At 51.5% G+C, this 26,338-nt stretch overlaps 1 protein-coding gene and 1 long non-coding RNA gene across 11 annotated transcripts in view; one reads left to right on the top strand and one right to left on the bottom strand.

Moving 5' to 3' along the window:
• Nucleotides 1-26,338, bottom strand: part of Pacs2 (phosphofurin acidic cluster sorting protein 2) — a 59,728-nt gene that overhangs the window by 20,848 nt on the left and 12,542 nt on the right. For 6 of the 10 annotated variants that reach the window (XR_005506363.2, XM_006240668.5, XM_063262529.1 and 3 more), the window contains exons 2-8: nucleotides 8,102-8,189; nucleotides 6,801-6,890; nucleotides 5,194-5,319; nucleotides 2,263-2,425; nucleotides 1,683-1,756; nucleotides 1,317-1,397; nucleotides 690-749 (exon numbers count right to left, since the gene is read on the bottom strand). Coding sequence is in view for 9 of the 10 variants with exons in the window: in XM_006240668.5 (XP_006240730.1) it covers nucleotides 690-749; nucleotides 1,317-1,397; nucleotides 1,683-1,756; nucleotides 2,263-2,425; nucleotides 5,194-5,319; nucleotides 6,801-6,890; nucleotides 8,102-8,189 (682 nt within the window). In the remaining variant the exon portion in view is untranslated. Of the gene's footprint in view, nucleotides 1-689; nucleotides 750-1,316; nucleotides 1,398-1,682; nucleotides 1,757-2,262; nucleotides 2,426-5,193; nucleotides 5,320-6,800; nucleotides 6,891-8,101; nucleotides 8,190-10,026; nucleotides 10,163-14,734; nucleotides 14,773-26,338 lie in introns of those variants that run through there. The other 4 variants (XM_017594524.3, XM_017594525.3, XM_017594526.2 and 1 more) reach the window with 3 other exon arrangements.
• Nucleotides 1,725-11,306, top strand: LOC134479482 (uncharacterized). The gene is made up of 2 exons (XR_010052865.1): nucleotides 1,725-1,921; nucleotides 7,036-11,306. It is a non-coding gene; the product is annotated as an uncharacterized LOC134479482 (long non-coding RNA).

Genomic DNA, 26,338 nt, shown 5'->3' with positions numbered 1-26,338 from the left:
GCTTCCATGTCTGTGCCTTCCGCTGCTCTGGGTCTGCCTCACGAAGAGATGCAAGCCTCAAGACAGAGGGGCCCAGAGGCTACTCCACCGAACCAGGCTGACGGAGTCCCAGGGTATGCGCTGCCCAAGGAGAGCCCACAGCTGGGAAGCGCCACTCCCAACACCCGCCCGTGTGAAGAGCCACGGCTAAGTGTTGATGCTAGGGCTGAATTGGGACCGAGCTGCTCTGCGTGTGGCCCTTGCACACAGGGATGCAGGGTGAGGTGGGGGCATGTTTTAGGGATCAAACATCCAAATGTCCCCTCTCTACTGTGGGCACAGAATCTGGAGTGTTCTGTGATTTTCTTTGGATTATGAACAAATTCAATACCTCAGACTGGGATTGAAAGAAAACTAAGAAACCAAAGAGTCATGGTATGCCCAGAAGAGGGTGTATGGCGGGAACTAGGGCATGGGCAGTCTTATTTCTTTTACTTATTTTTTCTGTGAACCTGAAACTGCTCCCCAAAATACTGTTTATATAAACCAATGCTCAGCCTTGTTGGGTCGGCACACTACCACTTGGGAGTTCAGTTGCTGGCCTCTCACAGCTGCCATCCAGGCTGGCAGGCAGAGGCAGTACCCACACCATGGATGGGAAGTTCAGAACCAGAGCTGGCAGACAGGACACAGAGCCCTGACCCACTCACCTCCTCCGACACTTTAAACCTGCGCAGTAGCGCCACCACCTTCTGCTTGAAGTTCTGTTGCTGTAAGACAAGAAGCACAGGAAGCGCACATAAGGAAGGATGACGGGAGGGGCTGCATTCCTGGGACATAGCAAAGAACTGCACTCTGGCCTCTCAGCAACGAGAGACAGGACGAGACACAGCTCGCACACTATAATAGTATGAACTGGACGCAGCTTTCACATACAGTCATGTGCCCATTCTTAGTGTTGGAAAGCACAAACTGAGGCCAGATTCAGAAACACCAGCGGGAGTTGATAGTCCACACCCACCGAGGGCAACCTAGGACAGCCACAGGGTGGCTCTGCAGTCCCAGAAGCTTCAGCAGCCCTATCCTGGCTCTCTAGCACCTACCCACAGCTCCACCTCCCAGGCAAGGTGCTGGCCTCAACCTGAGGAGGAAACTGCCACCCTGTGGGGGGCTCAGGAGAGCTCAGGGTGGATGAGACAATGGATCCTGTAAGCTCTGAGCTCAGTCAAGCTGTTCACACTGTTGGCTGCAGTGCCTGACCTCTTTCCCACAGCCTCCCAGCCATTGCCCGCCCTCCTCCCCCTTCCCCAGTGTTAGTAAAACCAGTTTCCACCGACCCTGGTCATGGACGTCGTTCTTACTATCGAGCGCCGCTGCTTCTTGGGTTTTCCCACATCAAAGTCATCCTCGTCAAGATCCTGTGTAGACACGCAGAGAGCCTGAGGCTACAGCGTCTACACTGCAGGCCCACCCCACCACAGTGTGAGGGAGGCCATCACCTGCTACTAACAGCCCCAAACCCTGCAGAGTTGTCTACTAACGTGTTCTAGCCCCAGGGAGGAAGCAAACAGGTACGGCACATACAGTCCCTCTACCCTTCTCATCCCACGTGGCACGTGAGACCCGCGGACCTCAAATGGGCTAACTCCGGTCAGCCCCCTTCAGTGCCCTGCTCTGAGGGAGGTGTCAGGGACCTCTGTTACCTGCCCTTGTACGGCGTCATCACTGGCTTCCTGCTCAGAGGAGAAGCTCTCATACTCCTCCTCAGAGTAGTTATCTGTGGAATGAGCACACAGAAGGGAGAGTGCCTTTAGATTCCACCCGATGCCATGGCAATGAGTTGGCAACAGAACCACAGGTGTCCCGTGGGAGCAGAGGAAGCTATCGGGAGACAGACCCACATACACCAAGGGAACTTGAGACAGCAGAGCTGTGCCTCATGGTACATGCCTGCTGACATGCTGGTGGAGGGAGAGGGCAGGGGAAACAGAGCGACCCGACTGTGACAGTAGTAGCAGATGACAGGGACCAAGCACCTTCCCACACCAGAAACCCGGTATTCATAGCGTCAAAGACTACAGGATGGACCCACAGCACCTACATAGTGAGGGTTCACAGAACTTACAAATGGACTTCAACAGAACCCATGACTCCCCAAAAGCTTCTAGCTAGAGGAAAACCGAAAAGACCGTACCTATTCCAACCACACTAGGACAGCCTCCCACACATGTGGCAGGAAGTGGCAGAGCAGAGCAGGGCGGAGGAAGGAGGGCAGTCACTCACCTGTGGACTTGGCCTTGGGGCCAGCCTGCATCGCACTGTCCTCATGGTCAATGGGCTGACTGGACAGGGAGACGATCCAGATCTCGGCCACCTTCACAGAGGCCTCTTTGATGCTGCTGCAGAGGCTCAGAACCTGGCCACCCTCAGAGGGGTGCTGCATCACCTATGGAACATGGTTCCAGATATCAGGAGGGCTTCCACCCCCAGAGAGCTCCAATATCCAGGAGCAGGGCACACCCAGTAGAAGGCTGGTCAGGAAACCAGAGGAAGCCCAGGGGCAGGGCAGATTGGCTGAGTAGGGAGGTCAGCACCGGGTTCAGCATTTCTGACTACAGACAGGAGTGTATCTGTAGACTCGTCAGTTCTGCCCCGTGGACATCACTCAGATCACTCCCAGCCCCACTCACCACTGTCTACTGTCAGCCTGTCAGTAGCAGCCACAGTGTGTGACAGTGGGGGCCACAACTTTGGAGAAACATGTCTAAAGACTCATAAGTACAGAAGTCAAGGAGAACAGCTACCAACATGGGACTATCGGACTGAGCAAGCAAAGGCAGCAGGGACCAGTACTGACTTAGTGTTTGTCCTGGCCCTGACGCTGCCTCAAAAGCTAGGCACAGATGCTAGGCCTGTCCCTGACAGAGCACAAACAGCTGCTTTGGGGCCTCTTGATCAGATTCAGATGTTAGAATTTTATAGATTGGTACCTGAGTCAACGAGATGTCTCATCAGGTAAAGGCACTGCTACCACACAACGACCTCATTTCAATCTCAAAAGCCACATGGTGGGAAAGAAATCCACCGCCACAATTGTCCTCTGACCTCAACACACATGAGCACACACATGCACACATGTATAAATAAACAGGTAATTTTTTTTAACTGGGAACTGATTTAGGATGACAATTCTAGTCGGTAGAAAATAAATTTAAAGGATGCTCACTTTTTTTTTTTAACCAACATTTCAGAAACTGAGTCGGGAAGGCAGGCTAGCCGCTCCATACTAGACACTGAGGCCTTCATGTACAAAACACACACAGGAGATACATGGAGAGAAACCACTCTCACCTGGCTCTACAGGGGCACTAAGTGCTTGTCACCTCCCTAAGGTGACCTCAGATTCAAGTGAGAACAGAAGCTCAAAAATGAGTATCTCGTAGGAAGCTGATCTCACAGCACCAGTGTGCCCACCATAGGGACACCCAGGCTTGGGTCAAATGGGGCAATGCAGTGTAGGTCACACAGACACACACACAGACACACACACAGACACACACACACACACACACACACAAACACGCGAGCCACACAGACACACAGACACACAGACACACACACAGACACACAGACACACACACAGACACACACACAGACACACACACAGACACACACACACACACACACACACACACACACACACACAAACACGCGAGCCAAGATAAGGTGGAGTCTCCTTAGCTAGAAAACCTATTCTCTGGCTTCCTCTACTGGGAGGGTAGGGAACAAAAGGGACTTCTGCTGAAGACAGGCCTGTGTGCCTGCTCTGACCTCAGCAGGCTCCTGCTCTCTGCAACCTCCTGACAAGGAGCCACAGGTAGCTCAGGGACTGGCCCTCCTGTACAGTCAGAAGCATTCCTGTGCCAGCTGCTTCCCCTGAAAAGGCCTTTTGGTCCAGGTAGGGTCCCAGGCAGTGAGCACTAGGATGTGAGCACAGAGTTTGCACAGACACACACACAGACAAGGTCCTAGCCAGGGCTTGTGCCTCTCTCAACCCTGCTTTGCTGACAGCCCTTTTCTTCACATTCCCTTTGGCTTCCCTGGCCCAGAACTCCTGGCTCCCCAGGATACAGCTGGGCTTCTGGAAATATCTTAGATTGGTACTGGCTGGCTAGACAGGTCCTGGACAGTAGCAGTTCCTGCTTCAATAGCTCTGTAGTTCAGCACCCGGGAACCTGTGGCCCAGCAGGAGCTGGTGACACTGAGTTGGCACAGGAAGGGCTAAAGCCAAGTTACTCTGCGGCACCTCCTCCTCTCAACTCCGCACAGCTCCTCTCGTTTTCAAAGTTAAGGTAGCTGGGGGGGCACAGAGTAGAGGAAGGTGGTAGGAAGTGTGACCAGTGGCCTTTGGGAACTACAGATACTGAGTAAGGAACCTCAGGAGTGACAGGACACAAGAAGTGTGCAGTCTTTAGGTGTACTTTGGGGATGGTCACTCCAGCAACCGCCTATGGAATCAGAGGAAACTTCCCCTTAGGCCAGGAGGGCAGTGGAGGTTCCAAGAGACAGGACTAGCAGGCTTGGGTGCTTAGGCTGGGATGGAGAGACCTGAACGCCCTGTGACTGACCAAGCACTGGGTAGCCCAGAAGCCTTGAGTAGCTCAGGTTAAGGACAATGTCACAGCCTGGCTTGCAGTCAACAGTCCAGCCTCAGGCGGCCACCAACACAGCTGCACTTGTGGCAGACACAGAATGGAACTCCAAAAGAGGAAAGCCCTTTAGCTTAGGGACAAAATGGCCAGTGTTGGGCTCATCTACCTAGGAGACCATCCTGTCTCCTCAGTCTCTGCGGAGTAGCAGGCCTCCAGGAGACATGGGAGTTTCCGGCTTTTGTCTTTCTGAGGTACTTCTATTAGCATAGCTCATGTGCTCATCTGAGACTAAGGGGACATTGGGGAGAACCTGTCTAAGGAAGGAGTCCAGGACAGACAGCTTGAGGCACCCTTCTGGGAAGTAGGGTACAGCTGGCTTCAGTACTAGAGCAGCCACACTATGTAGCACAGGACTGGGGACACAGGAAGCATCCACAGAGTGATGCCACAGTAGAGTCCAAACTCGTGGATCCTCTGATAACTTGAAGAACAGTCTATCAGATGCATAAAAGAAATCTGTTCACAGTGCTCTGGAGCCCTGGACACCTGTCCACAAACCTACCTCAGCCATGTTGATAGAACCTGCAGCCAGCGTCTTATAGCCCAGGATTGTCCTGTTCTTGTACCGCTTTCTGCGCTGCAGCATGATCTGTAGCTTGTTGCCTTCTCTCTTCAGGAAGTGGGGGTACTGTGGACACAAGCAAGTTTGCTCGGATCCTGGTGCAGCATGGCATGCTGACCACACAATCAGCAAGGTCCCTGAGGAGCACCTGCTAACACGCTGAGACCTCCCAGGGTCTTGGTCCTCAGGGCCCTTCATCAATCCACCACCTGCAACATCCGAGAGGCCACCCTCTCTTTAGATCACACTAGAGGAACATGTCTGCCAAACTATTAGGGATGAGTTATCGTGCTTAGGGTCATCTGAAGACGGCCTGGCACCTTCTCAATACACAACATGGCCCTGAATTTCTGATAGTCTCCTATATGTGGGAGTAGCTGGGGGCCTTCTGTGGAAGACCCTGAGTACTCCTTGGCTACCAGACAACACTGTCCCATCTGCTGTAGGTTGCACATGCTTCAGACCTGCACTTGTGACAGGGGCTTCACTCAGAGAAAACAGTTCCCACGGGGTCCTCAGAGCTAACAACCAGAGCCTGGTATAAGTTCTAGAAACAAGGTTAAACTCTAGTGTGCAAGCAGGCTGTTTATCCACACACACTTCTCAGAAGCCATTGGGACCATGTACTTGACACAAGTGTGTAGTGTGTAAATGGGTAAATTATACTTCAATAAACTGGATTCTCCACAGTGGTACACCAGACCCAGAAGCAGATGATCTGGGCTGACAGGCTACCTCCTCCACAAGGACTCTCAACTTAATACATTGTTTCCACAGTCTTGCCAATCTTTGCTAAACAAGAGAATAAGACGACCCTGTCTTGATAATATATTCGTCAATGTGATGCTTGACATTGATTGTCAGCTTTAAGGATCTAGGATCACCTAGGAGGCAGGCCCTGAGGTGCTCCAGTCAGGACTGCCTAGAGTAGGTTATCCCTGGGACACACCTGTGAGGGGTCATGCAGACTGGGTTACCTGAGGTGGAAAGACCCACCCTGAATGGGAAATCACTGGCCGGGGCTGGAGGGAGTTAGCTAAGCATTAGCAATCATTGCTCTCTGTATCCTGACCGCGGATGCAGTGTGACCAGCGACCTACCTCCTGCAGCCTCCACGTTTCCACCATGATGAACTGTACCTTAAACTGTGAGCCCATACAAGCCCCTCCACCCATAAGTTCAGCTCTTACCAGGTATTTTATCCCAGCAATGAGACAACTAACAAAGATGGCATCATTCCGTTTTATTAGGAGAAGGAGGGGAGGAAGTAAATCAGATAAGATTCTCTAATTGTTTAAGAATAACCTTTGATCAAGAAAAGATTAAAGTTAGAGCACGGGTAGCTCTGACAAGGCTAACCAGCACCCAGGGGACTCAGGGACTGATGAGGAGTGTGTCCCTCACACCCAAGGAATTAACCAGGGCACACCTGTCACTCAGGGCATTTCAGAGGAAATGTGTCCATAGTCCCAGGGCTCCAAGGGAAGGAGAGTTCACTGTCCAAAGCACTGACTGGAGACTCAGCACTACCCAGGTGTCCCACTTACCTGAAGAGAGAAGGTCAGAGCCAGGTCGGTCTCCACTTGTCCACTGGGAGGCAGCACAATCTCATGTGATCTCAGGACACGTTTGGAACCCTGGAAGGAGACAGCCTTCTAATCTAGAGCATGCTGAAGTGAACTAGCAGAGAGCATCCTCACACCAGCCAGCACTCTGAACTGCCATGACAAAGACCTCACTGGGTGGGGAGGCACAAGGACTAAAACCTGATTCCACCAATAGGTTCTGCCCAGGAAACGGAAGTGGAAGACCAAGAACAGCTCCTGCCAGAGGAAGCCACCAAAGCACAGCACAGCACAGCACAGCACAGCCCACCGACGGCTTCTGAAGGCCAGGGCACAGGTATGGTATGTGGGGTCAACAAGATAGGCCATTTAAAAAAGATACTGCCACAGGGACAGGAAGAGGCGGAGACGCTGACGACAGAGTCACTGTGCAGGTGATACAGGACAGTCTGGCCCAGAGCCAAGCTGGTGGAGACTTGCCTGCCTGCTTAGATGCCAAGAATCCACAGCACATCAAGGAAGAGTGGTCTCCCAGACCTTTACCATAAACAGGCCAGGCCTCCTTGAACTCCAACCACACATCTCAGGGCAAAATGGGAGGGTCCAGCATGGATGGGAGGGTTCTGTGTGACAGAGGGGACCCTGAATGGCAGAGGAAAGCCTTGCCCAGTGCTAAGGCTTAGCACACAATTACAACAGGTCAATGGTGTGTCCAATACCATAGGCAGTATGGGGGGGGGGGAGTGTCGGATGTGGGTTACCTCAGCAGGGCCCAGGTACTCCTGGCACAGGGTCAGGGGTAAGTAATAAACACTTGTCCCCTTTACCCAGGCACACACAGGCCTTGTATGAGGCTGCCTGCCACCTGCCCTGCATATGCCCCCCACCTGTGAAGGTCATCCACAGAGGGGCGCCCCGAGCTGCATCTGAGCAGCCAGGAGTCAAAACCCACATCCTGTCCTGAGAGCTGACCTGTAACCGGGCAGTTCTCAACACAGCAGAGGCAGCCCAAAGGGAGGACCAGGGATGCTCTGCCCAAGAAGGGTGGGATCCAAGCTCATCCCATCACAGGATCTCCAAAGAACAGGGCAAAACACTGGAGCAGGTTCTACTCCAGAGAGCCCCATGTCCTGTCTCTTCTTGTTCCTACTCAAGCCTATTACCCTGGGGGAGGCATGAAAAAGGCCCTGGGTAGTGGCTCAGTGGTGAGGGTCTTCGAGAATGGTTCAGGGACCGAGTGAGAAGTGAGCTGGCCACACCTGTGTGTGTGCAGTGAGAGTTACCTGCATCTTGACAGCAATCACCACGGACAAGAGTTCCTTTTCCAGTTCCCGGAGCACTGCCAGCTTCTTCAGGGTCAGGCTACACAACCTGCAAGACACAGGGCTCAGACTGTAGCATACTTCCCAGGTCCACTGCCCAGGTACCTAGAAACCCGCAAAGACACCAGACACTCTGGGTGTCCCTATGAGAGGCACCAACCAGAGAAGAGACAAAAGAAAGCTGCTCATGTGACACTGAAGAGCAGGAGGCTCCCAAAGGCCAGGGCGCTGACACCAACACAGCAGTGCAGTTTTTAGCTATGGGAAGATGGCCTCCCAGCAGGTCTGGCTGCCCCCATCCCATGCTGCCACCTCCATGAAGCAGGCAGCTTCGCCTCAACATTCTGCTCTAAGGTCTTTGAGGTAATGGAGACACATTCTGCCTACTGAGAAGCAGCTCCTGACGGGCCACCAGGGTCACCAGTGGGCTCTGTGCACAGCTCTGTGTGTCACAACATCCCTCTGGGACGGCTGGTACACATCGAAAACGTAAGCGTCTCTTTCTGGAATTTATTTATGTAATACTTTCATACCAGAGCAAAACTTGGAGAAGGGGGCTGGAGAGACAGCTCAGCGGTTAAGGGAACTGACTGCTCTTCCAGAGGTCCTGAGTTCAATTCCCAGCAACCACATGGTGGCTCACAACCATCTGTGATGGGATCTGATGCCCTCTTCTGGTGTGTCGGAAGACAGTGACAGTGTGCTCAGATACAATACATAAATATTAAGTAAATAAATAAATAAACTTGGAGAAGTACGGGAATGAAGCCACAGTTGAGGTGCGGCTACCGAGACACCACGACTAGAAAACACAGTTAGCTGGCAAATGCACCTACGGAAACAGACTTTCTCAAAGGAAACTCGAAAGCCTTAGGAATGGAACAATACAAAGACAGTATGTCAGGATTGGTGTGGGCATTAGTGTTTCAGTGGAAAGATTCCCACTGAACGGGCTAAGCTGCATAAAACAATAAGAAACCAGAAGAGGGAGAGTGTAAACTGAACGCCAACAAAGCATCAGGAGACAACAGAGATCCACTCAGAAATAACTTGAAATAGAGACAATAAAAACCAGATGTTACTCTTTTGCAAAGACAGAAAATTCATAAAACCTCCAGCCAAACAAAGATTAAAAAAGAGAGAGAGAAAATTCTCTTTATCAGAATAAAAGAGCACTAAAGACCTTGGATACCGCCCCACAAACAGATAAAATGTAACAACTCTTACTGCCCTCAGCCTCCCAAGCCTAACGAGCTGAAACTGATAACAGAGCAGGGCTGTATATTAAGTCAAGTTAATGAGGCACAAATGATCTGAAGAAGAAAATCCAGCAAACTCAGAGGCATGGAGTACAGCTTGCTGAGCACGCACGCCTGACACCCAGGACTCCATCCCCAGCTCAGGGCAGAGGGAAAAACCCACATCCACATAACCTTCCAGAAAGCAGAAGAGAAAGGGCTGCCTCAGCTCATGGGATTAGCATCGCCTCTTTCTATCAACACTGACAGAAACAGCACCAAAAAGAAATCCACAAAAACTGGGTGTGGTGACTGGCATTCGCCCACAGTACCAGCACTCAGGGGGCCGAGATAAGATGACCTGGGCCAGCCTGGGCTATTCAGCCAGACCTTGTTAAAAGAAGATAGAAGATGAGGTGCAGGACAGAGGTGAGAAGAGAAGGGGACGCACACTAGAGACCAGGGTCTGTCATGAGCACAGAGGCAAAGCTCTCCCACTGGTTTTGCAAGCTAAATCTAGCAAGACACAAAGACACTCATTAATACACACAGCCAGTGGGGATGCTCAGGAATGAAATGCTGGTTCAGCATCTGGAAATCATTTAATTTACCATATCAATAAGCTAAATGAGAAAAGAACATTTGTACCCTCAATTTGGTTCCGTTTCCTCAGGGGACCATGTATTTCAGGCTTAGTGCCTATTGAGTAGTAGAGGCTTTAGGAGGAGGCCCCAGTGGAGGACTGTGGCCCGCAGACCCTCCCTAGGTTTGTTTTGGTTGTGCTGCCGACTGTCAGGTGTGCGGCTGTCATTACACCCATGTTGCCATCATGATGTCGCACTGCGCCACAGACTGAAAGCAATCCCTGTAACGCTGAGCCCTCGGGCTGATTCTTTGACTGTTAGCTAGCCTACAACTGACACAGGAAGCTGGCAGCAAGTGCGGTTGCTATGGCGACAACTGAGCATGTGTGCAGCCTCTTGGACTGCGCAGGAGGAAGGTGGTAGTCTGCAGGAGCTCACCAGGCAGTTCTGACATTCATGCTAGACCTCTCAGCAAGACAGGAAGAGAAGGAATCCCTCGGTCTGCACCTGTCATGGGAGTAGCGGAAACTCGTGGAGACTTGTTTCCCTAAAGACAGGATGGGGGCTGGCTTGACTGCTCTCACCCCTGTGCCTCACGTGGCCCTGCCTTGCCCAGGTGGACAGGCAAAGCAAGGTAACCAAAGACATGGGGTCAGGGAAGGGAGAAGCAAACCAACATTGTCTACAGATACCAGGATTGTGCATAGAGAAATCTGAGGAATGCAGAAGAGTCAAGACAAGCTCCCACAGACCAGGTTGCCTATAAAGAGCAACTGTGAACCACATCCGCTCAAATGACCTCCAAACAGAGAAACTGTATCTAAAGTAAATGCAGGCTAGAACTCCAGTGCTCAGCTGGCCAGGAAAGTGCTCACTGCACAAGCCCAGCACCCTGCGTTTGACCTGGGACACACACAAAAGAGGCAGGAGGAACCGGCTTCATGAAACTGTCCTCTGACCCCCACTCACGCATCTGCCCCCATCACCTATGCAAACACACACAACAATAAGCACGTGAGTTTAAAGGGAGCTCTAATGCTGATGGAGGAGCTCACAACAGAAGGAAGCGGAGAGCCAGGCTGCGGACTGCGTGCCAATTCTCCCCAAACTAGCCTATCAGTTTAGTACTACCCCAGTAGAATCACAAGAACGGTGTGTGGCTCTGTCAACGTGCTGACTTTACCCCTCCCACGAGAAGAAAGGAAAACAGAGCCTACAGGAAAACAGGCTTCCTCACCCTGACCCCAAGAGCTGCTCATGTGCGGCCCATAGCAAGGGAAGCAGGGATGAATGACCAGAGAAAGTAAAATCGGACTCCACCAAAATGGAAGGCTCTGGCTGGAATGGTGGCTCATACCTATGACCCCAGCCCTTGGAGGCAAAGGTGAGCAGATCTCTGTGACTCTGAGCCCAGCCTGGTCTACACAGTGAGTTTCAGGCCAGCCAGGGCTACATAGTGAGAAGCTGTCTGAGACCACAAAAACAAAACAAAACAAAATGAAAATAACTTTCCTCTGCAAAACTGTTATTACGACAGGCCTTATGGACAGAGAGCCGGATCAGTTGGCAAAGTGCTTGCCATGCACCAGAGTTCCATCCTCAGACTCCATGAAAAACGCCACACGCCTGTAATCTCAGCACTGTGCAGGCAGAGGAGGAGCTCAGGCTCTGCAGTCCAGAACAACCGGCACACTCCAGATCAGGGAGAAACTGGTCTAAAAGACGTTTTTCACTCCAGGGGCTCGGATGCCCTCTCTGGGCATCCTTGGGCACAAGGCACACATGTGGGGCACAGAAATACATACAGGCAAAAGACCTGCAACACATAAAATACAAATTAAAAACAAACAAAAAAAAAATAGAGGAGTGAAGTCTTTGAACAGCTCCTTCGCCTGGAAAGACAGGAGACTCGGCACAGGAAGGTAACCGACATCATTAGTCCCGAGTGACGAGTGACGTTAAGTACAAGTCACAGTCATACGCAGAAACTACCCCAGAGCTACTCAGAAAGAGCAAAAAGCACCAACACCCAGCATGGGGCAGGAGGCAGAGGTCGGTTTGTCAGTTTGTCAGTTTGTCAGTTTCCATGAGGCCACACACAGCTCTCAGCACAGCACTGCAACCCCAGGGAAAATGCATCTGAGTTTGCAAAAAGACGCACACACGCACACTCACAACATGAGCTCTGTTCAACAACACGGATGTCCTTTCCATAAACACTAATAAACCACAGTCTAGGGGGCTCAAGAGATGGGACAGCAGTTAAGGGTGCCTGTTGCTCTTCCAGAGGACCCAAATTCAATTCCCAACACCTACAAGGTGGCCTATGACTATCTGTAACTCCAGGTCCAAGGGATCTGACACCCTCTTCTGGTATGTAGGCACCAGTTATGCATGTAGTTGGTGAACAGGCATACATGAGAGCTAAACACCACACAGATAAAATGAAAATAACAATAATTTTAAATATGTGTTTAAGAAGGACTTGCAAGTTGGTTATGGTTGACTATAGGGGTAAGGCACTTCTGTAGTCCTGGACAACGGAGCCCACCATCAGGAGGACAGCACTGTGCCCATTAGCTCTGAAAAATACAGGTCTGAAAAGACAGAGACTAGAGGCACAGGTGGGCCTATGGTATGTTCTAAAAAGGCATCAGGATTCAACCAGTCAGGGAACCAGTTGCTGTCGCATGGCACTTAGGAGTAAGGACATTCCCGAAGCATCAGTGAGGAGCTGTGCACTTTAAAGGCAACATCATCGTAAGATGCAATTTCACTGGCAGGTGGGACATGTCCACATCCACAGGGGATCTGCCAAGTGCCAAGTGTTACACACCTCCTCTTTCACTGCATCTGCTCGACACCCCACCCGTGACTAAAGAACCAGCTCAAGAGGGGGAGGCTGTCACTTGGATCCCCAGAGTCTACTCGATGCCCATGGGAGGGGGAGGGGATCCCTGGAGGGAAGGAGCTAGCTAGAGTAGGCAAATTGGTGAGCTCTGGGTTCAAACGAGACACTCTGCCTGATCTGTAAGATGATGAGTTATGACGGAAGGCACCCAGCACAACCTCTGACCTCTACATGCACTTGCACAAACATGGATGCAAAAAACCCTGTGTTCTGTAAAATATGTAAAAAAGGAGGGAGAGAGGGAAGGAAGGAGGGAGGGAGGGAGGGAGGGAGGGAGGGAGGGGAAAAAAAGGATCAGTTCAGAATAGAGTTCAAGGTCAGACTGGGCCAGTGTGAGACCCTATCTCCTGTCTCAAAAAAAACCGATGGGCTTGGTGCCCAATCCTAGAGCCTTCTTTGGTTTCGGGAATAGTGTGAGGTGGCAGAGGTCCAGCAGCCTGCTCATGTATGAGTCAGCACATGTTCTTTGCATGGAGGATGGAGGGTTTGCTTAGAAACAAAGCTCACCCCAGCCCCCGTCACACTGCCCTGAGGAGGTTGTGCTTGTACTCAAACTCTGCACTTCCCTAACTGTGGGCTGCCTCCCATGCCGGCTGGATGACGGTGTCCCCTCTGTGGAAAGCTGGTTAACAACAGGTCAGCTTTGGGGAAGACCCAAGCAGAGGTAAGCCATGTCGCTTTTTGGTGGCAGGGCCCTTGTTCACTCCCTTCCTTCTGTCTGCAAGGACAGAACCCAGGCAACCAACTTGAACCCAGAAGTAGAAGCCAGCACCGAAAATGAAGAACCACATACCCGGCCGTCCACCTACCACAGTACATATCGAAGAAGGAAGAGCAGCCTAACTCAAAGCTTCGCTTTGGCTTCCAGTTACAGAAACACTGTGGACCCTAGATGACCAGGGATGGCCTGGGCAGGCACGCTACCTGTAGGTTGAGCTGGACCTAGATTGGACCTGACCACTCACAGGAAGGCATCTGACTGCTAGGAGGCCATGGGAATACCAGTTAAGTAGAGAAATGTTGGCTTTCTCCCCAAATCCAGGTTGAAATCCTAACTCCCAAGGTGACAGACCTACGAGGTCAAGAAGGAGTCTCTTTAGAGACTATAAGGAGCCTACAGCCACTGCTCTTTCTGCCAGGAGAGGACACAAAAAGCTGACTAGTGACTCAGGAAGTAACCCCAGCAGACAGTGGATATGGCACCCCGATCCTGGGTGTATTGCTCATGAGGGTGAGGACTGGCTTTAGGCTTCCACCTAGTCATCCATCACATTAAAAACACTGAAACTCCCTTAACTCACACACACCACCCTGTCTTCAAAGCCATATGTCTATTTCTTTTTCTTTTTTTAGATTCATTTATTATATATAAGTACACTGTAACTCTCTTCAGACACACCAGAAGAGGGCATCAGATCCCATTACAGATGGTTGTGAGTCACCATGTGCTTGCTGGGATTTGAACTCAGGACCTCTGGAAGAGCAGTCAGTGCTCTTAACCACTGAGCCATCTCTCCAGCCCCCGTATGTCTATTTCATATACATCCTAAAACAAGCTTGCTACGGTTAAAAAGTGTGTGGAATCTTATGAGATCAAACTGTATTTAGGGACAAGTGACACTTAATGACCCTGAGTCTGTTTCCCTGTTTCACACCTGAGATTCCCCCCACAAGCCTTTTTCTTCTATGTGCCCTCCTACCCGGAGCATGCTAGACAACTGGTCCACCCCTGAACTATGCCCTCATCCTTTTTTTACTTTATATCAAGGTAAAGTATATCAGGAAGTAACCCCTGGAAGCTCACTAAGCTTCCTGGGCAGACCTTGAACTTTCAATCCTCCTGCCTCAGCCTCCTGAGTACCTAGGTTTCCAGGCATGCGTCATCCTGCTTGGCTGTCTGCAGGTGGAGCGGAGTTAGAAGGCAGCCATCTGATTCAGAGTCTCACCGCACTGTCCCGTACTTCCAGAGCTGTTTTGATAAGAACTGGAGAGATAGCTTGGTGGTTAAGGGCATGTGCTGCATAATCACAAGGACCAGAGTTCAGATCCCAGCACGTGTATAAACAATGAGTGTGCACATGTGTATAAGCAGCATGTGTGTAAACACGCCTGTAACTCCAGCTTCACGCAAGCTGACGCCCTCTTCTGGGCTTCCCCAGTGCACAGGCAAGAGAACCCACACACTGATGCACATATACACATCAATCAATCAATCAATCAATCAATCAATCAATCAATCAAGAGAATGGTTTAATGGCTCTCCCTCTTCTGGCTTCAAGCATACTACATCTGATGTGTGCAGTGAGAACTATGTGCTGATGCAACACTATCTTCTGGAACTTTCTGCAGAGACAGAAATCTTCCATCTCCACATTCACAAAGCTGAGTTACAGATTTCAACTCACAATTAGATGTGCATTGCCATACTGGATGGTGGGGCCTCCAAACTCTGGTAGGAATCGGATAACAAACTATATTTATTTCTGTTCTTTTAAAACAAACAAACAAACAAACAAACAAACAGGAGGTGGTTCCGGTTTAAGAGCACACGCTGTCTTGCAGAAGACCTGAATTTGGTTCCTAGCACCTACCAGGGTGGTCACAAGCATCTGTAACTGGAGCTCCAGGAGACCCGACAACTGCTGGCCTCTGCAGGAACTTGTGCTCACATGCACATACCCACACAGAGTAAGACAAATACACATAATTTAAAATAAAATTGCAGTTTTATTTATGTATGGGGGACATCCATATGCCACAGTCACATGTTAATGGGTCAGAGGGAAGCTTCCAGCTCAGGTCACAGGGACTGAACTCAGGTCAGCAGGTGTGGTCGCTCGCCACTGTACCCTGCAGCCTTCTCGCTGGCCCCAGTTCTATGGTCTTAAAGGCACCATCACCAATTTTTTTTTTCCCAATCAACAGTTTCTCTTCCCATGAATACTGTACATTAAGAGACATGCTGGGGTTGGGGATTTAGCTCAGTGGTAGAGTGCTTGCCTAGGAAGCGCAAGGCCCTGGGTTCGGTCCCCAGCTCCGAAAAAAAGAACAAAAAAAAAAAAAAAAAAAAAAGAGACATGCTGATGTACTGCCATCCACGTGTACACGTATGTAGTTAACCCGGCTTCCCCTCGTGCCATCTGGACCATGCTGAGCCTTACAAGCTTCAGCACTGGGAACCCACCACGTGATGGGTGACATACATGTGCCTGCCCTTCCGTCTGAGCCTGTGCATTTCCGTTTGAGCCTGTGCATTTCCCTTTGAGGCTGTGCATTTCCCTTTGAGGCTGTGCATTTCCGTTTGAGGCTATGCCCTTCCACTTGAGCCTGTGCATTTCCGTTTGAGCCTGTGCATTTCCGTTTGAGGCTGTGCATTTCCATTTGAGGCTGTGCCCTTCCACTTGAGGCTGTGCATTTCCGTTTGAGCCTGTGCATTTCCGTCTGAGCCTGTGCATTTCCGTCTGAGCCTGTGCATTTCCATTTGAGCCTGTGCATTTCCCTTTGAGGCTGTGCATTTCCGTTTGAGCCTGTGCATTTCCCTTTGAGCCTGTGCATTTCCGTTTGAGCCTGTGCATTTCCGTCTGAGCCTGTGCATTTCCCTTTGAGCCTGTGCATTTCCGTTTGAGGCTGTGCCCTTCCACTTGAGGCTGTACATTTCCATTTGAGCCTGTGCCCTTCCACTTGAGTCTGTGCCCTTCCTGACATCACAGCTCAGGAAACGGCCTCAACACCTTCTCTATCTTCAGCTTGACTTCTTCAGGCTTCCACTTTAGGGATCCATAACTGAGAAGAGCTCAAGTTTCCTTTGTCTGAAATGCCTGTAGCCAAGCGTTCTGGAATATTCACACACGCATGCCCACACATATGTGCACACGCAGCCCCCGCCCCCAAATGCTCACAGACGGTGTCTTGGGGATGGGACTTGGAAGGTAAGGTGCGCTCACAGTTTTAGTTGGTCTATCCCACCCGGCGCATCAGGATGCTCAAAGTGTTTTGAACTTGAACATTTGGACTTGGGGCTGTGGATACTGAACTGGCAATTCACGCTTTTCCTGAAAAATCATCAAAGTTCTCATATGTATTGGCAATGTTATATTGGTATTTTGGATTTTGTTTTTAGACACGGTCTCATTTTGATATACTGGCTGGCCTAAATTCTCTTTGTAGACTACACCAGCCTTGAACACATGGAGATCAGCCTGCTTCTGTCTCCCGAGTATTGGGATTAAAGGTGTCTTTGTTTATTGTGTGTGGTGTATGCGTACACATGTCCATGTGTGTGCAGACAGGTATAGGGAGGCCACAGGTCAACATCAGCTATTTTTTATTATTTCCACCTTTTTTTTTTTCTTTTTTCTTTTTTTTTCGGAGCTGGGGACCGAACCCAGGGCCTTGCGCTTGCTAGGCAAGCGCTCTACCACTGAGCTAAATCCCCAACCCCTCCACCTTTTATTTTGAGACAGGGTTTCTCACTGCATCTGAAGCTCACCAACTGGTTAGACTGTCCTCAGGCTCAGCCAAGTTATAGTATGTGACAGAATGTTCTATGTATGGTGTAGCTGGGCCACATTTGTCTATCTGTCATCTGTCTGGCATGTGAGCCATTCTGCCTCTTGGCTGCTGTGAATGTCTTGGCTAATGACCACACATGCACAGCTATCTCCCAGCCTGTTTGTTTGTTTGTTATTTATTTATTTATTTATTTATTTATCTATTTATTTATTTGAAAGGAATTACTAGGTCAAAGGGTAATTCTAAGCTTAATTCTGAGGCATCTGCATACTATCTTCCAAAGAACCACCCTGCTAGTTTACAGTCCCACCAACAGTGCAAAGGGGCTTGGCTGTACACCAATGAGTATCTTCGGTGCAGCTGGAGAGAGAGCTCAATGGTTAACAACATGACCTGCTCTTCTAGGGCACCTGATTTACCACTTCAAGATGCTCACAGCTGCCTGGAACTGCAGCTCCAGGGGATCTGATGCCCTCTTCTGGCCTCCATGGGCACCTGCATGTGCATATGGCACACAGATGTACACAAGTGCATACAAATGAAAATCTGCAAAATACACACACACACACACACACACACACACACACACACACACACACACAAAGACCCTCTAGTGAATACAGTTAGCCTATAGTTTTCACCTTCCATTTACAGGGCACTACAGCCACACAAGAAACAGGGCTCTTACCTCACAGCGCATTCTCATTCACCTAGAGTGCAGGCACACATGGTTCCCACTCACCATACTCATTCATGAGGTGACTCTGGTCAGAAAGAGAGTATAGGATGGACGGACACACACACACATACACACACACACACACCCCACTGGCAAACTTGGGACACATAATTTGTTGAGAGAAGACAAACCCATCACCAGGGCAAGACTTCTCAGCGAGCTGTCTACCCAGTAAGGTGAGCCCATCTGGGATGGAGGGTGTAGGGCTGCAGCAAAGGCCAAGGCAGACCTCAGCAGTCCTGGGCCTTGGAGCTGGCATGTACCCAGGCAGAGCAGTGACAATGGCCAGCACAGGCTCACTGCAGAGTTCCTGGAGTGTACCTGTCCCGGAACCACCTATCCTTTCTCATCTATCCCCTATCAATGGATGAGGGCTCAGGGTCTGTTTGCACTCACATGGGGACCAAGAAACTAACCCCGCCGTCTCTGCACCCAGGCACCTGGCTTGGCTCCTCTAGGAATCTTAAAGCTGGGGTCTCCTTGGCTGTTGACCAAGGAAAACCAACCAGAAAATCCATCCTGGCCCTGTAGGCCCTCATCTCAAAGTTGCTAAAACTATGTTCCACAGGCCTGAAGAACAGCGTCCTGACCACCAAGGTCCACCCCAGGTTCCTACTGCCCTTACCTCTCCACCCTCTGGATGATCCCTGGACCTCCCTCCCCCATCCTGTCTGCCCAGAGGGTGCTCTAACCTGCAGCTCCAAATCACTGCAGTCAGATCACCAGTTCTCCCTGGGGCTCTACTGTCTAGCGACGGAATCAATGGACAAAGGCCCTGAGGGGAGACATGCTCAGGAATGTGCTGGAAAGGGCAAGCAGGTATGGGAGGTTCACACACAGGGGTGTTGAGAACCCAGTATCAGAGGATAGGAAACTTGGTGACCAGAACTTCATTGCTCAGTCCTCTGTAAGGGCTAAATATAGAGCAAGCAAAGGCCTGGCCAATGACCCTTGAAAACGAGGCAAGCAGTGGGCAGAATGGCCCGGGAAGGCTCCTGAGCTACTCTCGGTCTACAAGGCGCAGGGAGCAAACCCCTGGGCTGATCCTCATGCAACAGGCTCCTAGTGGTGAAGTACCAAGTCCCTGCAACATGGCGTCATCCCAGGCTACGCAAGGAAATGCTGCCTCAGGCGACACTCAGTTGAAAGGCCTGTGTGGGAAAGAAAGAAGAACAAACCAAGTAGAAAAATGAGGGACAAAGCAGGCAGGGCCATCACCTCAGGGGCTGGTCAGCTCAAGTGGCACGTAGATGCCACACCTGCCGCTGTGATGCCCCAGAGAGCTCCTGAGACAAGCAAGCAGCTCGGGTTTGTGATCCAAAGCACACGCATATCCAGTCCCCAGGACAAAGACCACAGGCAGCGCTTCTAGAAGGCACCATGCAAAGGGTACTGCCACACCCTGGGCATTACTGCGGATTCTCACAGGACAGCCGGCGACAGAGAAATCCTCAGCAGCCTCGCTGCCTCTCTCCACGGTGTCCTGAGACTGGCCAGTCTCTCTTAGCTCTCATTCCCTACTGCCTAAACTCTCACCAGGGGATACTTTACAGAAGCATTCTCCACACAGCCATGACCAGGATCCCCTCCATCAAAGTGTGCAGAGTAGCCTGGCCCAGAGCAGGTGATGGATGGCCGGCCACTTTGCACGGCCCCGATGGCGCCGGCCGTGGAGAGCACCTTGGCAGCCCTCTAGGAACTGTGACTCCCACCCTTTTCCTGCAGGCATGTGATGGCACACAAGAGGCTATGAGCTCTGTCTCACAAAGGACGAAGTCTGGGGGCCCCAAACCTGCTGACCCTGTGTTTGTTGGAGGAAAAACTGAAGGACCTTTTGTTCCAGGCACAGCCCCCTCGTGCATGCCTGGCCACGTGGGAGCTGGGCCTGTGGTGGCAGCTGGCTGTTTGTTCTCATGCCCTGCAGGCAGAGAAATGCCACATGCCAGCACCCTGGAGGCTAGGCAGGGTGGTGCCTACCCCTGTGTGGGTCCGCATGTCAAGACCGTATATGCAGCTCTGCCACTTCTCACTGCAGTGAGCATCTCAGGAGAGGTTTCCTGTTAAAAGGCACAGTGAGACGGTCCTAGGGGAGGCACAGTGTGACAGTCCTAGGGGAGTAGGTTCTACGAGAGGCTACGGGCTCACTCACTGAACCCTGGGCACCTGCTAACCTCCTGGAGCCAGAAATGTACCTGTGTGGCCTGGGGCAGCTGCCAGCCTCGCCGGCTCAGCTCAGTTTTCTCCACAGTGCCTGGACCTTAACTGGACATGGGTGCCCCTGGTTAATGAGAAAAGAAGTTCAGGGCTGCCTTCTCAATATCCCCCACTGGCCAGCACTCAGGGAGGGCAGCTTCTGCAGAAGGCGATACATTCCCACCTCACTCCATCAGAGGCCAGCCCCATCAAGGCAAGTAGTAGAGAGAGGGGGATGGATAGTGCCACTCAGTCCTGGGACCAGGGCGCAGAAGACAGCAGGTGAGAGAAGACAGCACAGTCAACAAGGAGGGGCCATTTGTGTAACATCTGCTGGGAATGCAGCAAGCTCCAAAGGGGCTCTGTGGATGAGGCCGGAAATACACACAGAACTCAAAGTGGGACTACCCTGGCCATGTGCTCTACCATCCCACCGGAGCCACCAGCATCACATAAGGAGGCTGCGCCCTCAGATCAACAGGGCCTGGATCCTCAGCTCGGGGACCTTCCCGTTCTTCTATCACAACCCAGACGCCCCAGGTGTGCAGACGTGCTGTGCACATGACGGCTGACAGAAGGGGGGTGTCTCTCCCTCTACTCCTATCTCCTGTGTCACACACATGCATGCCATTGTGAGGTTGACTGTCCTGACCTAACGGTTAGCCTGACTGGACTGAGATGCCTGAAAGACTATTACAGCACAGCTCTGGAGTGCCCGTGAGGTATTTCCAGTGACTGCTGATCATGAGAGTGCTGATCTAATCAATGAACCAATGATAGATTCAAAGTTGGAAGACTATGGAACTCTAACAGGAGGGGGCATGGTGGGAGGAAAGAGGTGGCCCTGGAGAGTCCGTCTTGACTGCGCCCTTCCTGTCTTCCATGAGGTGAGTAGGTCTTCTTCTACCTCACCCTCTGCCCTTAGGCTCTGCTTCCCCACAGCTGTAAAAGCCAGCGACTAGGAACTGAAACGTCTGAAACCTGAAAACAAGTTTCCTCCTTAGAAATGTTTCTTCAAGTGTCTGTCAGTGACAGTTAACATGGAGACTGGGGGTCTTACAGCACAGAGGCCGGCCGAACCTGCAGTTGGCCTTGTGGTGAGGACAGCTGTCTTCCTTCTAGTCTGCCTGACCAGGCTTCCTGGGGTTTCGTGAGGAGGCAGGCTGCAGGAGTCTCGCACTCAGCTGATCTGTGGTCTGGGGCCCAGCTTTCAGGAGGCACTACAGAGGGATAGAAGACAAGCCCCGGGAAGGAAGAAGATACACAGAGTCCTGCTACAGCACACTATGCAGGGAGCCCTGCCCTGCAACTGTCATACCAGAAGACAGGCCAGGCTCTGTGTGGGCCAGGCCCAAAGCCACATTCACCTCAAAGTCACCCACAACCTCCACGCTCTTCATGGACGAATGCTGCGAGTGCAAGTGTCTGAAATGTTCATCTGGTACAAGGATCTAAGCTGCTGGACAGGCAATGGGGCCGCCTCATTAGCCCTCCTACAAGGTCTGCTGGGCCTCACACAGCAGGCCTCTGGCCTGAGCAACCATCTTGTAGCAGCTACACTAAAATCTTCAGCACAAGCGATGTCTCCAACCAGGAAGGTGAGAGTTTGGGAGCCACCATCCTGGGAACATCTAGACCTAAGTGCCAGCACCTTTTTCCTCCTGTCCCTCCCACAGCGGTTTACAGGACTGGGGGTAAAGGATAGATAATAATGGGAATACAAGCCATGTGTGGTAGCACACATCTGTAATCCCAGTACCTAGGGCCAGGAGTTCAAGGCCAAGCTCCAATATATTCAGTTCCAGGACAGACCATACTATGTAACAGCCTGTCTCAAAAACAATCAAAAAGAATGGAGCACCCTGTGCATGGGTGAGGTGGATACTGCATGGGACACACTGTGTGTGTGTGAGTGAGATGGACACTGCATGGGACACACTGTGTGAGTGGGGGGGTGGATGCTGCATGGGACACACTGTGTGAGTGAGATGGATACTGTTTCCTGTGCCTTCAACATTGTAGCAACTACTCTCCAACATCTCCCTACTGACTGTGGAAAAGTCCCTAAGAGACTAGTGTACCTCTAGGTTTGCTGTGAGGGTGTTAGGGCAGAAAGACACACACACAGAGTGTGAGAGGCCGGTACCATATGCAGCAGGAAGCAGGTGGAACAGGGAGGAAAAGGAGAGAGCCTGCAGCACAGGTGTGCTCTTTCTTCCCCTCCGTCCATCCGTCATGAGGCAGACATCTGTGCTCTAAATTGTCCTCTCAGCTGCCAAGGGCTGGAACCTCTGAAGCTGAGCAAACCAAACCGTTCTTTCAAACCCGTAAACGGCTGTTCTCAGGCTCCTGTCTTATCAAAGGGTCTGAATAACTCAGATACTCAGCTCTCTAAGGAGTCACCCAAAGCTATGTCCCAGGTGTGTCCCAGGCTGCTTTAACAACGCCTCCACAATTGGCTGGCACCAGTCGAGGCAGAACGGTTCATAATGACAGTTTCCCCAGGGCCTGACCGGCCCTCTCAGTTGACCACAGAGCAGTTCCACACTGTAGCTTCCAATGTGGGGCCATATAGGAATACCTCCAATACCAGGGCAGTACCCCTGGTAAGACAGACCAACACCTGCTGGATACAAGACACTGTGGAGGACAAAGTGGAGGTGCCTGTGGTACCAGGTGAGCCTCGACATTACCAGTAGGTGGTTGAGAAGCTAGGAGCAAAGAAGGGCCAGGTGTGTGTCTTCCAGTTGTTTGCTAGGGGTCAGGGGTCAACAGAGGTAAGGCACTGCAATGCTGCCCTGCCCATGGGTGTGGGGTATGGAAGTGGATCCAAAGGCAACAGAAGGTGCACACACTCCAGGCATCCCCTGAAAATAGGGGGAATGTTGGTGCTGGACCGTGAGACTGTCTTGGATTTCTTCCTGATCCCGCAGCAGAAAGATACTTAGGATGGGCATTGTTAAGACCCAGATCTGCTCCTGCTTGGACATAGGAGGAGGGGTAAGTAGATGGGTGGGGTGAACCACTGGGTAGTAAAAGACTCACACTACTCCAGGGCCACCAGGGAAAAAATGCAGGACCACGATTTCCCCTGCACCTGTCTGAGGCTGAGCCAGAGAGACCCCACAATCCGTCAGGGCTCAGCTAGGCCCCACACCCCACTGCACGTCCTGCCCCAGCTGTTACAGCCACAGAGTGGGATCTGTAAGGGCTTCACAGCAAATGTCTAAGCTTCCCTCCAGGGAGGCCCCAGTGCCCAGCTGCCTCCCCCTAACCTCCACATGAGCAGATCCTGGATGTGGTGGATAAGCGTGAGTATGAGGGCGTCCCACTCGCTGTAATGATGTCCACGGAGCCAAGACCCTCACGCTCAGAGTGGGCAGGCAGAGCTGGCTGTGCTCAGGGCTGAGGATTTTGAGAACAATGACCGCACTTCTCAAGCAGAGCTCCTGGGATGGAGGCAACAACTGCACACAAGCAGCTGGACGCCAGAGTGCAAAGGTGAAATGTGCAGCCTAACGGACAGATGGCCTGGCCTGGGCTTGCTGCTGCATGAGGCCTCCAGGGGAGTGACCCAGCAGCTTCCATCCAGGCGGGGACGGAGCAGCAAAGGGAAAAAATGCTTAAACCACAACAGGAAAAGCTAAGTTCAGATGCGGCAAACAGAGTCCGCAAAGAACAAACCCCAGTGTCAGCAGCTGACACTCTGATTGGCACAGCTTGCTGAGTACCAGCTACAGCCAAGCAGAGCTGCTGGTGGCCCAGCGGCACCGCGGCAGATAGGCCAGGGTAGCTTCCATCCTGCTCTCCCTCTGCCCACGAGAATGCAGGTGGAGAAAACTGAAGCAATGCCTGATGCTCCCGACTGCATGACTGTGGTTCCAATGACGCCTCACGCCAGCCCCACCTCAGTGAAAGCAGTGATGCCCGTCCCCATTTATTCTCCTTAAAGCAGCCAGACCATGCTGAAAGGGAAACTCATAAGGAACTCCTATACCCAGTCAGACATGCATTTCTTACAGTTCTGAACAAAATCAACTTTATTGGGATATCTAGCTATAATGTCTTCCCTGTGTGGAAGGCAATTCGCAATCCACAGAAAGGTGTCTCACCCCACCAGGCCGGAGGAGGAATCATAAAAGGAAGCCCCCAAACAGAGCACATCCCACTTGGCAAGGCAGCCTTGGCTTCTATTTTAAGTGCAGAGCATGTGTGGTTCTGATGATCCCAGGCAGAACCCCTCCCCATACCCTTGAGTAGTGAGTGTCAGAGCACAGCACTTCCCAGCTGACGCTGCAGCTGTTCCTGCTGGCCAGCCAGTCCCCTGCCTCAGGCCTTTGTGTACTGGTGGCCATGTAGACTGGTAACAGGGCTAAGACACAATGTCCCATAAAGGCAGCTGTAACTTGTGCATTGAGTGGGGTTGTCTCAGACACGCACAACCTGGAAGGACCCTGGGAAGTAGTGTCCTCCTGGGGTTACCACTACCCTTTTCTGGAGGTGGAGAAGTATTTTCCAGGAAGCAAAGCAGGATGTAGTGAAAGGAAGGTAAGGATTGCTGCATGGGTTGCCTCTCGAGTCAAGGGCCAGACGCTCAAAGAAGAGCAGGACACCCTTCCGTCCTGCGGGACCTTGGTCTCAGGGACTGCTCTATGAGCTATGGGAAGATGCTGCCTTCATCTTCTTGTGTACATAACTCTCCATTGTGGGCAGGCTCTCCACTGTCCAGAGCCGCTCTTCCTCAATGCTGGAGGTCCCCCAAACCAGCCTTCAAAGCACCTCCCAGAAGTGTCACCTGGTTGTTGAGAAGTCAGGGGCCTGGAAAGAGACCTTTTACACGATAGAGGCCAGAGCCTGTGAGGGCCCAGCTTTCCATCTCTGGGCATCCCTTTGCCAGTGTAAGCATCTCAATGCTCCCCTGACATACCAGACATGAGTCAAAATGTATCCAGCAGTTGTTCTGCCTTGCCAGTCTGCCATGCTCTCTGGGTGTGTGCTCAGGAGTAGCTGAACAGCGGCATCCACTCCTCCCTACCTGGCACAGTCTCAGGTCCCACCCCAATGTTAGTCAGAGATCCTGCCCCAACCCCAGACCTCCACTGAGGCATAACTATGCAGGACATTACAAGTAGGCAGATGACAGTTCTGGTTTTCACAATACCACTAGAGAGAGCCTGCAAAACCAGGAGTCCTGCAGGGGAGCTGGCCCACCATCCCAGTGTTCCTCTCATGGCTTCTTAGCGCCTCACCAGGTTTCAAAGGACAGTCCCTGGCCAAGGCTGCCCTGCCCAGCCTAGCTCAGCCCAGGCACCATGCTCCCTGCTTCTAATAGCAACACTCAAGATACTGTGTGACCCCAGGCCCAGCATCTCCCAACCCTCTGCTGTCCCCTAAATCCGCTCCTTTCGCTGTTTCTCTAGCCAAAGCAAACACCACCTACACCCACAAACAAGCTGCCCCATTCCGAGGTTCAATCATTCTTACATTTACAAATTAAGGCAGCTTGCTTGCTTGCTTTTCTTTCTTTATTTTGTTTTTTCAAGACAGTGTTTCTCTGTGTAGCCCTGGCTGTCCTTGAACTCAGAGATCCCCCTGCCTCTGCCTCCTGAGCAGTGGGATTAGAAGCATGCACCCATCACACCCTGCCTCCCAAGCTACTTTTGGTTCAACTTCCTGCCCAGGCTGGAAGAGAACAGAGTGTACAGTTGGGGTATGGCGACCCCTGTGTATTCTCTCTTTAGTTTTTCAAAGAGTGACAATCCAGTCATGTTGAAGAGAGGCATTTGGTGGTTAAAACAAGTCCAGGGCCTGGAGCAATGTCTCTGCAGTTAAGAGCACTGGCTGTTTCTTCCAGAGGACCCAGGTTACATCCCCAGCACCCGCATAATGTCTCACAACTGTCGGTAACTCTAGTTCCAGGGAATCTGGTGCCCTCTTCTGGCCCACAAGAATACTGCATTCACATGGTGCACAGACATTGAGGCAAAACACCCATACACAGAAAACAATTAAAGAAGGAAA

The sequence above is a fragment of the Rattus norvegicus genome, chromosome 6, assembly GCF_036323735.1.
Source record: "Rattus norvegicus strain BN/NHsdMcwi chromosome 6, GRCr8, whole genome shotgun sequence".
NCBI classification, from domain to species: domain Eukaryota; kingdom Metazoa; phylum Chordata; class Mammalia; order Rodentia; family Muridae; genus Rattus; species Rattus norvegicus.
The sequence above is the reverse complement of the archived record's forward strand: the minus strand, read 5'-3'. Positions and strand labels throughout refer to the sequence as shown.